This window comes from Elaeis guineensis, chromosome 1 (assembly GCF_000442705.2).
Source record: "Elaeis guineensis isolate ETL-2024a chromosome 1, EG11, whole genome shotgun sequence".
Taxonomy (NCBI): domain Eukaryota; kingdom Viridiplantae; phylum Streptophyta; class Magnoliopsida; order Arecales; family Arecaceae; genus Elaeis; species Elaeis guineensis.
In genome coordinates, this window is record NC_025993.2 from 160,512,696 (window position 1) to 160,528,064 (window position 15,369).

General features: G+C 39.7%; 1 protein-coding gene across 1 annotated transcript; it reads left to right on the forward strand.

Annotated features, from left to right (window-relative positions):
* The first annotated feature begins 12,229 nt into the window (after positions 1–12,229).
* LOC105039366 (coniferyl alcohol acyltransferase-like) lies at positions 12,230–15,086 on the forward strand. Its single transcript, XM_073246066.1, has 2 exons — positions 12,230–12,828; positions 13,955–15,086. Exons 1-2 carry the CDS (start codon positions 12,406–12,408, stop codon positions 14,882–14,884), a joined length of 1,353 nt encoding a protein of 450 aa, XP_073102167.1. The 5' UTR covers positions 12,230–12,405; the 3' UTR covers positions 14,885–15,086.
* Positions 15,087–15,369: the final 283 nt, after the last annotated feature.

Here is a 15,369-nt window from a genome sequence, read left to right on the forward strand (position 1 = left end):
TGACCAAAATGATACCGAGTCGCAGGAAATTAGGGGAGGGGTGGGCGAGCTTTCGCTAGTCCAAAAATGTCAAATTAATCGATTACGACCAGATCTCCAGGCATGTCGACAGTTTTTGAGAAATTATTAGATGGATTAGAATCAGTCCAAATCCTAATGGATAATCTCATCCATCTAATAATTTTTTGTAATTTTTTCTCGGACAAGAGACGGAGGGAGCTCAAGATGTAATGCGAACTTATCGATTAAAAGATTGTGATGTAAAATGGATTGATACCACTTTTCATGGATTAATGGCTCATAAATTTAAATTATATTTGCGTCCTGCCATTTAATCGGAACCTCGATCATCTATCGGAACTTAAATTCAGATCATTTGCATGGAAGCAAAAGCCTATTCCACCGGGCCACGCCTTTGGTGACCATAAATTTTAATTGTTAGAAGGATGATTCAAAACTAATAAACTAAAATAGTATCCATTTTAATAATCAACGTGGAACTATACGACACCATGCATCTAAGAAATCCTATCTATCAGGGAATGTCATGGATTCTGTATAAGCTAATGCAATTTGAGCCTGCATTCAATAGATGAGATAATTCATTTCACATAGAAAAAATAAATTCTACAAGATTTTTATTAGTCTTATCAAAATCTGTCATATATTCTGCATAGCAGAAACTGGATTTCCATGATTCAACGGTAACAAGATACCGTTCCATATGGGGCTTGAGATTTGTACTGTAACGTAAGAGTATGGCACACGCAACGCACAGGAAAACATGGATGGTGGAATGCGGGCCAGCAATGCAGAAAGCAGATTTAAGATGAGTTCATATTTGAAATGGATTCCAGACGTTTACGTTGACGAAGACTTCCGCATATTAAGGCAATAGAGTTGGAAATTAATGCGTGGAGAATTGTTCAAGCAGATTTTCATTGCAACAGTGATGCATGCCAAACTTGCAGCAACCCGGTCAAAACTCAAAATTGATGGGACAATATGAGATTCCTTTATAAAAATCGATAAAATACATAATATTCGATGAAATACAGCATCCTCATTAGCTTATGATGAATTTGACATAGTATCACCGTTGCAACAAATATTTTTTCCTCAAAAACGTGGAGGCTGATATTGCGAGCGCTTCGCGCTTCACGCATGCGAACTCCACAGTATTGTTGCATCGTGGGACAGCATAACTATGTGACTAATTACTCAGAAGGCATTTAATCTTTCACTTCAAAATGTGAATAGCGACGAGGATTGTCATGTATGAGATAGTGCTTAGCATACTTTGAATTCGATGCAGCGGAGTGTAAAAAATCCATAGAGACTAACGCTTGGTCGGCCCATTCTTGACAGGCAGGATGCCAACCAAGATGGAGATGTGCGAGTGTTTGAAGGCAATTTCATTTTCCATGTCGTCACTTGTTTGTTGATATTGTATGAACATCCTGTTGCTTCTTTATGACAGAATGCATTATGCCAAATGAACATTGTATGCTCATAGAAGGGGGTGCGATACGAGCTTCCATATGTGCACATGAGGAGTATGGTAGTATTGGGTTTACACTGCAGAATGCTATGCAGTACTCAAAGGCCACCATTGAGAGAGAGATAGCTATCAAACAAGATGGCTTTACATGCCATATATGGCTTGTCGCTGTTGATGGCCATTGATCTCCTAATAGCTGCTATCAAGCATAAAAGGACGAGGCCACATCAGCTAATATTTCTGTTTCCATCTCTAGCCATGGCACAACTTCATCCCTCTGATTCTTTATCACGACTAAGAAGTCAAGGACTGCTTTCCCTGCCTTCATGAATATTCATGCATGCCAACACCTTGGTTAAATGTCTTCTCTTGTATCCGATTGCACCTGACTTGGTCTATTAGCTACCTAATTTTGGACTCGCATCTAAGTCACTTGGGATAGCTGGTTTTGAACCAGGAAAGAAATTCATCCAAATCATTTAATAGCTATTTAAAACCAGTTTCATGTTTCCAGGTAGTGAGAAATTCCTGAAACTTCAGTTGTAGAGGATCCACTCCAATGTGGTCTCTGTCTTCATGAACTGACTTTACTAAAAAGACTTAATACTAAGTCTAAAGCCATCAAGATTAAGTCTAAAAATGGACCCGACTCGCCCACTTTTCTGTGTGTGAACCCATCAACGAGCTCACACTGCACCTTCCTCAGAGACAGTGAGGGGGCGACCTTGTATGAAGTGGAAATCCTTTGCATCCCTGGTTGCTAGAAATTCCTCCGATTAGAGTATGTCATGGATTTGTATTAGTTCCGTAGTTTGAGCGTGCATTCAATGAATCAGAAAATCCATTTTAGATAGAAAAATAGATTCTGCAAAGATTTTTATTTGGCTTACCAAATTCTGTCACATATTCAAGTTGGAACCGATTTGCTGAACAGCGGAAATAGGAATTCCACAATTCAATGACAATAGGATATTGTTCATCATGCAGCTTGAGATTTATGTGGCAGCCTAGCTTGCATTATCGTTACCAGAATACAGGAGGACTGTGAGCAAGGAAAGCAGGGAAGTGGTTACATTGGAGGATTTTTAGAAGTTATATATGTTGGAAAGGATTCTAGATTTTTTTCTTTCAGAAAAAAAAAAAAAAAAGAGTTCGCAAATTAAAAATGAATTCCAGATGCTTATATTGTTATAATTTTAGGTGTTAAGGCCACAGAGTTGAAGAAAAGTAGAGAACTGTTATAGGGCCTGGGAACTCTGGAGATTCTAACATTGCAAGCATCTCATGCATGCGAACTATAGAGTTCGCGTTGTGTAATGTAATAGATCTGTACTGGCATAACTATGTGATTAATTACTGCAATAAGGCATTTGATATTTGATTTCAAGATGTAAGCAGTAATAAGGTTTATCATTTATGAAATAGTGCTTAGTATGCATTCAATATAGCATGACTAAAGCTTGATCGGCCCATTCTTGACACATGCCACCAAGATGGAGCAGTAGATTTTTAATGTGACTGTGCCAGTTTTATGTTCCATGTCACTGGCTAACATCTTGGCTAATCCAACAAGTCTCCTTTTTTATTCTATTGCCTCACACCAAATCTATTAGCTAACGAGTTCAGCGTATCCATGGAGCATGAAGTTCCCGAAACTTCAGTTGCAGAGGATCCACCTCACCCTGGCCTCTGCTATCATGAACTGAGCTATGCCCATAGAGAAGTCTCTAGGGTTTGGGGTGCATCTTTCGCGCAAATGAATGACTGATCTTCTTTCAACCATTGGATTGTCCCCCACACAGATCTCAAAGCACCCGAACAGATCAATTCATCTGTCTGCATGGATTTCAAAGTGACCATTGTGCAATCCAATGGTACATTCGCACAAAGGAAGATGAATTCTTATTTCACTTGCAACATAATCCTTATCCAAAGACTATCTAGTCGGTCGTCAAACGTAACCTAAATGTAGCCCAATTACTCTGCACAATTTTGGGCTGGGCCTAGGTTCAGGGAGGCCAAAATGGATGACAGTGAATTTTGGCAAAGCTAGTACATAAACTCACCTATTTGATGTTGATTGGTATCGAAGCCAATAATGGCCTCGGCATAGGTCAGAAACTTCGATCAATAGATTGGCCATTTTCAAGGTCAGTATGAGTCTAACGAGTGAAAAGAATGTGCACTCACTCTAATGGCATACCTTTCGCACGATGGGTAGGCAAGGGCAGAGGAATAGTGGCTAAACCCATTTGGTGTAGGCACTTTGCAAAGGTCAAATATTCTAGTTTTTTCTATTTGACCCGAAACCAATCAATCTAGCCATGGGCAAGCGGAAGAGAGCTCTAACAAGTTTTAGAGGACCGAACATACGTATATGGCAAAGTACTGGGATGACTTGGGGCTAGAGGTGAAAGGCCAACCAAGATCGAAGATCAGATGGTTGGATTTTCGCAAAATTTTTTCAATAGAGGATATGTTGTCAATGGCCCGAGATAGAGCACTCAGTGGGCTAGGGTTGGCCAATTTCATTTAACCAACCCCTGGGAAACTCAACCATTGCATTGCATTGCATTCTGCACATTTTTTATAGCATTTCAACCTCTCCCTTCCATCCGTAGCATAGGGTACATTGACGGCTCAAATCTGCCCAACGATATTTAGAGCTAGGAGAGGACGACCAACGACTTTGCCGTTGTTGTTGTGATTTTACCAACAAAAACACGGCTTTATTGTGGCTGAATGCAGCAACGGGAATCCATCTGTTTCTCCAGGAAACCACTCGCCAATGAACTATGTGTCGTTTTCTTTAGTAAACTGGTGGTTCCAGTATCTAATCAAAAACTGGACGCGTCCACAATCGAACAATGAGGCAAGGACAAGTTAGTCATGGAGTTGGCGACTGGTATTACTAGTTCTTCACGTCGGGCCTCCTTCAGGACATCGGTGGTTGGACGTACCCCAATCTTGGCCACAGACAGGACTGATGCCTAATTTCCATGGTTCTCCTGTTTTCCTCTTGTTCTGTGGCCTTGGTTTTGGTGACACCTACACCCACAATGGTAGTGATGGCTTCTCTTTTTCTCCATGTTTTGACGAGGCTTTGGCCGTAACTTTTTATCGAGTTTTTTTTCAGTGATGGACACTTTATAGTGCTTTAACGACCCCGCTAATGGTATGTATTAGGTGAACTATGGAGGTACAAAAGAGGCAGGAGGAAAGGGATGTTAGAAAATTTTACTCGCAGACATGTATTCCAGGACTGGAGATTAATGGAGTGGGTGAAGAAAAACTGGAGATTAGATTAGGCCAGGTTAGTGGGGAGTTTGGCTTTGCTTGCTTTTTGGAAGGTCCGCAATACTAGCTTTTGTCCTTGGCAACTAGCTAGTCAAATGAAAATACCGAAACAGGTAAGGTTTGTTCAGGTACAGAAACATGTTAGGTTTCTATAGACTCAAAAGACACCGCGCGCCATTAGCTCACACCACTCTCACTTCACTTCAATGTCAACCACTGGATCAAACATTACACATATCATATGGTGCTTTGAAAGGTGTACAATGCACGATCCAATTGTTGATGTCGTGAAAAAAAGTGAATCATCTTTTTCGTGCAAAAGATCAATCACGTTGTATCGGAATTGGTTTAGGTTGTAATATATACTATTGTGATTAAAATATGTTTAGGGACCAAATTTGATGTATGGAATTGAGATTTGATGAAGCTCCCCATCTTTCTGAATCATGCTCCAGAAATAGGCGACGGGCATAAACCCATAGATGTTGTGCGCAATTTTGAAATTTCCCTGCCTTTGATTTTCAAGAACATAAAGTTTGGCGGAAACCAAACTTATTCCCATCTATCTAAAAGGTGAATTTTTGAAGTACAATGAGAGTGCAAATTGTTAGAAGTTCTTCAAGGGGGAAAGAACAAAATTCGCCCTTGGAAATGGTTTATTTACTGGTTGGTACGTCGGCAGGATTCAAATCCTTGGATGATGTCTAAATTTTCCTTCTGTTTTTCTATGTAAATGGCTCAACGTAAACCTAATCTTGCGGAGACACCAAACTATGGATAAAGAAACTAAGGTAAACCTGATCTTTTCTCTTTTCTTTTCGCATTTGTATGACGATATATACTTCCTGATGATGCTATAGACGCATCTTTAACTTTGAAGAAAAAGGAGGAAAAAATAAGATCCAGCACTCATCAGTCTTAAGAATCCAACGATGAAAAATAGTCCACATTAGGTGGTGCAAGAAAGCTGTATAGGGATTGAGACACTAATTGGACCACTTTTATGTGAACTTGGATTTCAAAGCTTCTGGTGGAGAATTGACAAGGATATGAAGTTATGACCAGAATATCATACGTCAAGGGAGACGTATGGCAAGCGTCACCTTTGAAGTCCGTGCCTACGTAGGGCCATATATAGCCATAATTTTCACTGTGCGATGCTCAAGCAAAATTAAGAAGTGTATGTAGCAGATGCCATCTTTGAAATCCGCATCTGCTTGGGCCCACAAACAGCCATAATTTTCACTGCTTGAAGCATAAGCGAGCAGTTGTCATTGTTGGAGCCCTGCCACCCAGAGGAAAAAGATGTGGGGCAAAATCACCATCAAAGTCAGCATACACTTGGGTTTCACGCACAGCCAAGAGACTTTTGGAGCCCCATGATATATATCTATGGGAAGGGGATGCATGGTGAGTGTCACCTTTGAAGTCCTCACCTACTAATTAAGGATTATGTACAATAATCATAATTTTCTCTGCACATTATCTATAAGCAAGGAGCAAGTGCAACAAATACAACCTTCAAGTCTGCACCTACCTGGGATCATGTACGGCCACAAATTTCGCTGTATGATCTACAATAAGGGGCTTTCAATATTGGAGTGGCAAATGTCATCTTTGAAGTTTGCACCTATTTAAAATCATATATAGCCACGATTTCCAAAACTCCACGAGGGAAGACTTGGAGCTGCATGTTATCCGTACAATTGTACAACTTGCATCATCATGCACCTTTCAAGTTTGCACCAACTTGACGTCCAAAATAAAAAAAAATAATATTTATAAAAATATAAAATTTTATTCAAAAAAATTAATAAAAAAATATTATTTAGATTTTTTAGTCTGCATAAATATTCAAAATATTTTCAATAAATAATTAATGTGGGACTAAATATATATCTGCATGGATCCTTATTTGGATCCTCCCGCTTAAGTTCTGATGTCCTTGCCAAGCTAAAAGTTCAAATTCATATATCTATTCATAAACATCATGATCGGTCTACGGTCAGTCCATGTGAATCTTTGCAACAGTATTCCCTGGTTCATACAAGCTATGGACTAAGTTGGCTCTAATATTATTTATAACAATTTAAAATTTTACCTAAAAATACTAGTCGAAAATTGTTATTTAAGTTCCTTAATCTATATATATATATATATATATATATATATACCTAAGATTTTCTTAGTAAATAATTGATATAAGATTAAGTATATGTCTATACGAATTCTCACATGCTCCTCCAATTTAAACTCTGTTGTTTTCGTTAGACTAAGAGTCCAAAATTATATATCCATTCATAAACCACGATCTGTCCATGATCAATACTAATGAACCTATATTGTAGTATCTTATAAAATATTACATCCCAAATCTGAAATATAACACAGTCATGGTACCAAGAGATACTACTCTCGATAACACGAAGCTGTTTATAATCTTAAATGGAACAAAAAATATATCACAAATAAAATAAATAAAGAGATTCAATTCAAACCATTAATTAAACAACGACTAGTCAAAGTAGCTAAATCCAAAATTAAATACTAAATCTATATCTCAAAATTTGCTATAAGTCCATAATCATTCAATAAACTAAATTTAGCTTAAAAATTATTAAACTTACTAGTACGGATTCCCAAATCTATATTATTTTTCATTCCTAACATTATTCCTCTATAAAAAAAAAGTAAAAAGATATGAGCTACACCGACTCAATAAGTAAAACATATACTTTCTTACGAAATCAAGTATAAGTTTGTACATACATCAATAAATCATTTAAAAAAAAATTATCATTAGAAAATAAAATATTTCATGATAAGAATATAATCATGCATAAATCAACTATGCTCTTGCATATGCTTAAGTCATACAAATTATATAAAAAAATTTTTTAGTGCAAAATCATAAATCATGTTGATTCTATAAATAAAGTCATAAATTATCTATCATTTTGTCACATCATAATTCTTAAAAAAATTTTCAATCTAAATACTAAGGTCATTTTATACCCATGATAGGATCGTACTAATATCATACTAACTACAATAATTTACTGGTGAAGGCCATATGTCGAGCTACTATAATCTATTGGCGAGAGCTATATACTAGCTACTATAATCACCGACAAGGGTTGTATGCCAATTATTATAATCCGCTAGCTAGGGCCATATTCTGGACTACTATAATCCGCTGGTGAGGACCGTATATTGGACTACTATAATCTGCTGGTGAGAATCGTATGCCAACTATTATAATTCATTGGAGGTACCATACACAGCTATCTGAAAATCCATAATCATGCTTCTTAAATCATATTTTTTTAAAATATATATTCTTATATTATAAATAAATAAATAAGTCGCAAGACATATTTGATTTTCATAGAGTTCATAATTTATAAATAGATTATTAACAATGAAACAATCACGTAACTAATCTTTCCATAATCAAAATATAGATTTCATAAATACTGAGTCCATAATTCATAAATAAGTTATTAATATTAAAATATCCATAAAATTATACTTTTCATGACAATACATAATTTGTATTATATCATATGCTTAATCCTTGAAGAAAATACAAAATCATATTAAATATTTTTTTTTATATTTCATAAGTCTTAAGCATCGGAAACAACAGTAATTCGAAAATAAGTAAAGTGTGTGACTCGTCTACTTTAGATTTCAAACTTCATGATTAAGAGAATCAATTAATCTCATTTAAAATATTAAAATATAATCAATTTTTATTCGATGAGTTCAATAGAATTAAATTATAAGAAAAGAAGATTATGGACTAGAGGGTTAATCCAATAAATTGGCCAAACACCAGGATAGTTTAGGGCCTCCTAGTCGAGAGTTAACACAGGTGCATAAGATAGGAAGATGGGATTTGATACTAGGATTCGTAGATTTTTTTAAAGAGAAAAAGTGGATGAAGAGAAAGACATAAGAGAGAAAAGGAAAGAGAGACAACTCTCCTCTCTCTTTTCTTCTCTTCTTTCTTTCTTTCGTTTTTCTTTGTTTCTTCTTGTTTCTTTTTCTTTTCTTTGACCAAATAGGGGAGGAAGGGGGTGGTGGCTAGTGGTTAGGGGATCGGCACAGGGCATGGTCGGTGATGGGTGGTGGTGGTGGATGACTAATAGACAGATGGTTGACCAACAAAAAGAAGAAAAAAAAAGGGCCAAATTATAGGGGTCTTTGTTGACTTAGTCATTTTTAGGTCATAGCCTACTTGCCGGTGGCTAAGTCTCTGGCTCCGACTGGGAGCCAACACAATGGAGAGGCCGAGGCCCTTGGTAAGAGATACTAACAATAAAGATGGCTAAAAAATTTGGGAAAACTAGGTCAAAATAGGGATGAAAATAAGGATTTTTTCTTTTTTATAGTTTTCCAATAAAATTGATAGCCGACTGTGGGGCACAAGGCTATAGGAAGAAGAGGAAGAGAGAAATGAAGGAGGGTCGGGCTTATCTTGGGCTCCGACGAGATCTTTAACTCTAATTTTCAACGGGCATGGGTCTTGAAAAATCAGCAAAAGTAGGAAGAAAAAAAGAGAAAGAAGAAAGAAGAGCTAGTGCTCGTGGTGGCTTGAAGGTAGGTTAGGGACCTCTTAAATAAAGGCAGAGGCCAGAAATTTTGTAGTTTTCGATGGCTTCTAAGACTCCAATCTTATTTAGGAATTGTTGAGGAAGTAGACTTCCCGTGAAAGTCTCCTTGATGCTTTTTTTTTTCTTCTTTTTTTTTTTGTTATTTTTGGTAGGACTTGGGCTATGATTGGCTGGTCTATCAGACCAGGCCATCATTATATTTGAGAGTTGATAATGATTTTTTGAAGTCTCCTGCCTACTTGGGATCATATGTAACCATTGTTGCTGCTGCTAATCTTCATATTGCTGATGTGGATCGTCTTCGTCGATCTGCAAAATAATACCTTTTAATACTTAAGTTAGAGAGAAAATTTTTGATATATATAAAAAAAAAAAAAAAGAATGTGACCACAAAATTAGAAGTATAAAGTCTTCTTGTTCCCATACCTTTCGTGTAGAGATGCTGGCTATAAATATAGATATGGATTTGAAATCTCCTAAGAATTGTACTGTAACGAGCTGGGGTCATACAATAATTATTGAGAAATATGTTGTAACCATTTATCGCATCATAACCATCTTAGGATTCAATGTAATCATTTAAGCATGTGCTATAGCCACCTAGGACATGCTACAATCGTCGAATGTCATTATTGAAATTTTGATGTAAAAACGATTAGACCACTTTCCAAGACAAGAGGGCTTAAGTTGATCTATGATGGTTGTTGGGCTGTATAGGTTTCTAGTTGAACCGTAGAACTTTATTTGGCACGTGGAACAATATGTGATCACGAAAGTTAATGGTTGCTTCTAATCTACTCAGCTTGCCTCTTAGAACAGTCAAAGTAGACCTAATCCAATTACATCAAGAGGTTGCAGAGTATATTCCGGCTATCATGTCAGCTACGTTTTAGATGAATCTGCTAGTGCCACGTCATCAGGCTCACTTTCTAATGCATCAATAATTTTCTTTTTTTTGATAAAAAATGCATCAATAATTTTCATTGCATGATGCATAACCTAAAAATATACGTAATAAATATGATCTTTAAAATCCGCTTCTACTTGGAATCTCGCACAAATCATAATTTTCACCGAATTAATGGTGCGTGAGCAAGTAGCTCGATCTGTTGGAGTTACATGCAGTCTCTTTGAACGTTCAAATTCCATCCTGGCTGCATACAAATCATCTTACATAGAGTTGAACCGCGCCAAAGGTGGTGATATTTGCTATTAAAAAAATTACCAATGGAGTCTCATTGGTTGACACGACTTGCAAGGAACTTGTACTAGAATAATTATCACATTGGACGTTGGTCATGAATGGGAAACACAACGAATGGATGGGACAAAATACTGTCGGTCAAAAAATGCAGTCCCCTCCGTGTGCATGGATGATGAGACAATTTGTCATATATCTTGATATATAATGACGCTTAACCACGATTGCAGCAAATCTACTTTCTCGTCTTTGCGTCTAGCTCCACCTAATTACCTTATTGAAGCACTAATCGTTATTAAATGACTTCAGGAGCTACATGGTCCAACGACTCTTGCCCAATGTATGCATGGTCGTAAAGGGTCGACCTACCTCAGTTACTCAAAGTACTTAATTTTTTTCTTTTTTATTGGAGAAGCAAGGTACTTTAAGTAAGGGCTTTTCTTCCTAGCTATAATTTCGTCATTTAATTCCTGTTGGTTGCTCAGAATTAAAATATTAGTTGTCATTGTCAATTTGACAATATATTCTTGGTTTGACACAGTAAGAAGCTAAGAAATATATATGATCTTAAATAAATAGACACCTTCAGCAGTAGGCAGAGAAGGGCACACCAAGTTCAGGCCAGCCCAACCCAACCCAACCCCACCAATCCATCACATAATATATCCAAATGTAGACTGTTGTAGCAGCGAAATGCAAATTAACCTTGGCGGGAATGCCATCATAGTGCTGGTGGTTGAAATTGTTGGTTTTCTTATCAAACTATCCATCTATATATGCTTTAAATAGTGCCCGTAGTTGGTTTACCTAAGTGCATTTGGTTTGAACTAAACATCAGAGAAGGCCCCCCTTTGTTTCGTCGTCGTCTTCTAGCCCATATTTAATGAATAATCGACAATGTGAGACAAGTTCGCTTGCTTCTTGACATATAAGCTTTCCATTTGCATAACTGAAAAAATTGTAGATGAAGTATAAAATAAGGAACGAGTCAGCTTCACGGTTGAAGCCCAGCTCCAAAATTTAAACCAAAATGTAATCCATCAATGTGGTTGGGCAGGATTGAATTGGGTTCTTTTCAGGCTGATTTCAAGGCAGTGGGTTCAAGTCGATCTAGTGAGCACGAATCATGATCGACAAACACGTCCACCCTCCGTGCCATTCACAGGAGTCAGCACGAATCATGGGCACAGGTTCGAAAAAATATTCCTGCACTTGTTAAATAACTACCCAAAAAAAAAAAAAAATAAAGAGAAATTTTATTGCATTATTCTGGTTCTCATGTGATCGGGCCATGTCCATGTGATGCACGTTCCACTTGGTTCAATTTTGACCCTTAATCTGGACATCTTTCTGACCGTCAGTCTTAACATGGATCCGAAAGAACGTGAAAAGAATTGCCTCCGGAGGGTGCTCATCATGGCAGGGTTCGTTTTGGTCGTTTTATGAATTTTCCCAGAAACTACTTGTTTTAAGTAGAGCATGGACTCGGTGGAACAAGTCTCGGTGGAACAAGTCGTTAACTTTTGCAGAGCTACCCACCTGAAAAAAAAAAAAAAAAAAAAAAAAGACTTTTGCAGCGCTCCACTCTTCCCCTCGATCTATAAGTAAACCTTCTCCTCCATACAGCTCTCTATCAGCTACACACCCACCCTCTTTTATCTGTAGAAAAAAAGTTCTCCTCCTTACAGTTTGCTATCAACCCACCCACTCTCTTTCTCTCAATCAATCAATCAATCTATCTATCTATCAATCAATCTATCTATCTGTGTATATCAGAGAGGCTAAGAATGGGTGGAAGCAAAGAGTATGCTGTAACGGTGAAGGCGAAGGAGAGAGTAGCAGCGGTGCTGCCGGTGCAGGAGCACTGGCTGCCACTGTCCAACCTTGACCTGCTGCTGCCGGCAATGGACGTGGGTGTGTTCTTCTGCTACAAAAAGCCACCTGCCAAGCAGAGCAAGACCACCTTCGCCACCATGGTCAGCTCTCTCAAGGCATCACTAGCACAGGCCCTGGTGACCTACTACCCCTTCGCCGGCGAGGTCGTCACCAACCCGGTGGGCGAGCCAGAGCTTCTTTGCAACAACCGTGGAGTGGATTTCGTCGAGGCTTACGCTGATGTCCAGCTCCAAGAGCTGCGCCTCAACAACCCGGACGAAAGTGTGGAGAGGAAGCTGCTGCCCAAGAAGAAAGAAGGAGTGCTCTGTGTCCAGGTAGTGTAAATTTACTTCTCTCTCTTTCGTTGAATTATGGGAGTTAGAAGATGGAAGCCAGATTAACACATCAGATTGGTGATATCGATGGGGCTGCACCAAGTGCACCAATCTCTTTGTTGAGAAAGACAACAAATGCATTGCTTTCATCGTGAAAGGAGCAGTTAAATAGTTTTTATCAAAAAAAATGGAGCAGTTGTGGTTGCGGCTCCACATCTGAAACACGTCTCTGAGACGAGCTGAACATCCAACCGGCCATGCTTGCTCGGCCTTCCCACCAGCTCACGAAATGTATCTTTTCCTTGGAAATACTCTAATTTTATTTTTGGCGGCCATTTGAAAACTAGCTAGCCACCTTTGCGTGGGCTCTTCAAATACAACCACACCTTTTTACCAAATAAAAAAAGAAAAAAAAAATACAACCACACCTAACTAAAGTAATGCTAGATGGATCACTACAGTGGAGACCTTTAGTGAGATTACTTTTATTTTTTATCAGCACAGTATCAATCGATTGACAAAGAACATTATTTAGCTAAATTTTATTATTCTTTGATACTATATATATTTTCTAAATACATTATACATACAAATATACATCGACATGTACACATATACATATACATATATTAAAATGGATTTATTGAATTCTAAGATTTTTTTCTGCAAATATAGCATTATTATTGCTTTACGGCTTTCTTGATTCATATAATAACGTTAACAGGATTTGTTGGACCGCTTGTTGCAACCTGGTGCACACAAATAAACACAAACCGATGTGAAAAATATGACACACATAAGTAACGCACACTTGCCACGTGAGACCCATTGTAGGCTGCCACCGCACGCACAGCTTTGCATGGGCCCATGTAGACTAGATCAAGTCTAATAAAAAAAGTGGTGATCCTATCGGTTCCTTGGTTGAATTGAAAAGATCCGGTCTCTCAATCGTCACGTCCGGCCACCGGTGGCAAGCGCAACCATGCATGAACGGTAATGTCGAGCCCGCCCGGCATCACCATCCATGCGCTGGTTGCGCTCACCGTTGTTGGCGAGCCAAATCGCTGCTCATGCGATCTTCTGTCTCGATTGTTCTAATAAATCATCCATCTTTGTCCGGGAACAGGCAACGGAGCTCAAATGTGGGGGCTTAGTGCTGGCCTGCACCTTCGACCACCGCATCGCCGACGCCTACTCGACCAACATATTTCTGGTGGCCTGGGCTGAGACCGCCGCTTCTAAGCCCATCTCTATTCCCCCCTCCTTCCGCCGCTCTCTACTCATCCCTCGCCGCCCAGGCTCCCACGACCCCTCTCTTGACCGCCTCTACGTGCCGGTTTCTTCGCTACCTCCCCCGCCCGCGTCCGACGAGGAGGACGCCGTCAACCGCATCTACTACATCACCGCCGACGACATCGCTCGGATCCAGGCAGCCGCCGGCCGCAAGCGCACCAAGATAGAGGTTTTCACCGCCTATCTCTGGCGAGTCCTAGCCCGCGGCGCCCGCCCCGAGGACAAGGTCTGCCGCATGGGTGCCGTCGTCGACGGCCGCACCCGGCTGGCCCGTGGCGGCGAGATGGCAGGCTACTTCGGCAACGTGCTGTCTATCCCGTACGGGAGCCTCCGGGTGGAGGAGCTGAAAGATATGGACCTGGCAGAGGCGGCGGAGGCGGTTCACGGGTGGCTGCGCCGGGCGACGACCGAGGAGCACTTCCGGGGGCTGGTGGACTGGGTGGAGGCCCGGCGGCCGGAGCCAGCCTTGGCGCGAATCTATGCTGGGGAGAAGGACGGGGGGGTGGGGTGCGTTGTGTCGTCGGGACGGGCTTTTCCGGTAGGGGAGGTGGAGTTCGGGTGGGGGAAGGCGGTGTTCGGGTCGTACCACTTCCCCTGGGGGGGCAGCGCCGGCTACGTGATGCCGATGCCCAGCAGCAGGAAAAACGGGGACTGGGTGGTCTACATGCACATGCTCAAGAATTTTTTGGACCTGCTGGAGGCGGAGGAGCCGTCGGTTTTCCGACCTCTGACCACTGACTACTTCCTGGCGGACGGCAAGTGAACCACCCCATCCCCATCCGCTGCCACGCGTCAGGGGATGACAATGGTTATGTTCGTGTGTGTGTGAAACTCTTGGTTAATTTCTATCAACCCACCTCTCTGTACAGAGACTATTTTGTTTGATGTTGATGTGTTATGTGAAGAATGCCCTCACCATCTATATCTATCAATCGAAGTAATTTCTTACCCTGATTACTAGATTATTTAAAGTTTCTGTCATTTTTTGTGTGGTTACAGCTTCTGCTCCTATTATTTTTTAGCAATTGTATGGTAAGAATTATCACATAGAAAAGTCACTGAGCTGTCTTTCACCGTCTATTTTTATTTTGCTTTGTTACGTCAGTCCAACTAAAGATTGGGTCTACTCCCCAGTCTTTCTTTCTCTGTTTTGGTTTTCCTTTTTCGGTGCATCACAGGATTATAGCAACCAACATTACAGTTAAAAAAAATATAATATACAAGAAGACTCAAAGAAACAAGAAGCCA

Coding starts and splice junctions, on each gene's coding strand:
- LOC105039366 (XM_073246066.1), top strand. CDS start 12,406: ATGGGTGGAAGCAAAGAGTATGCTGTAACGGTGAAGGCGAAGGAGAGA. Junction 12,829..13,954: donor AAGGAGTGCTCTGTGTCCAG/GTAGTGTAAATT, acceptor GTCCGGGAACAG/GCAACGGAGCTCAAATGTGG.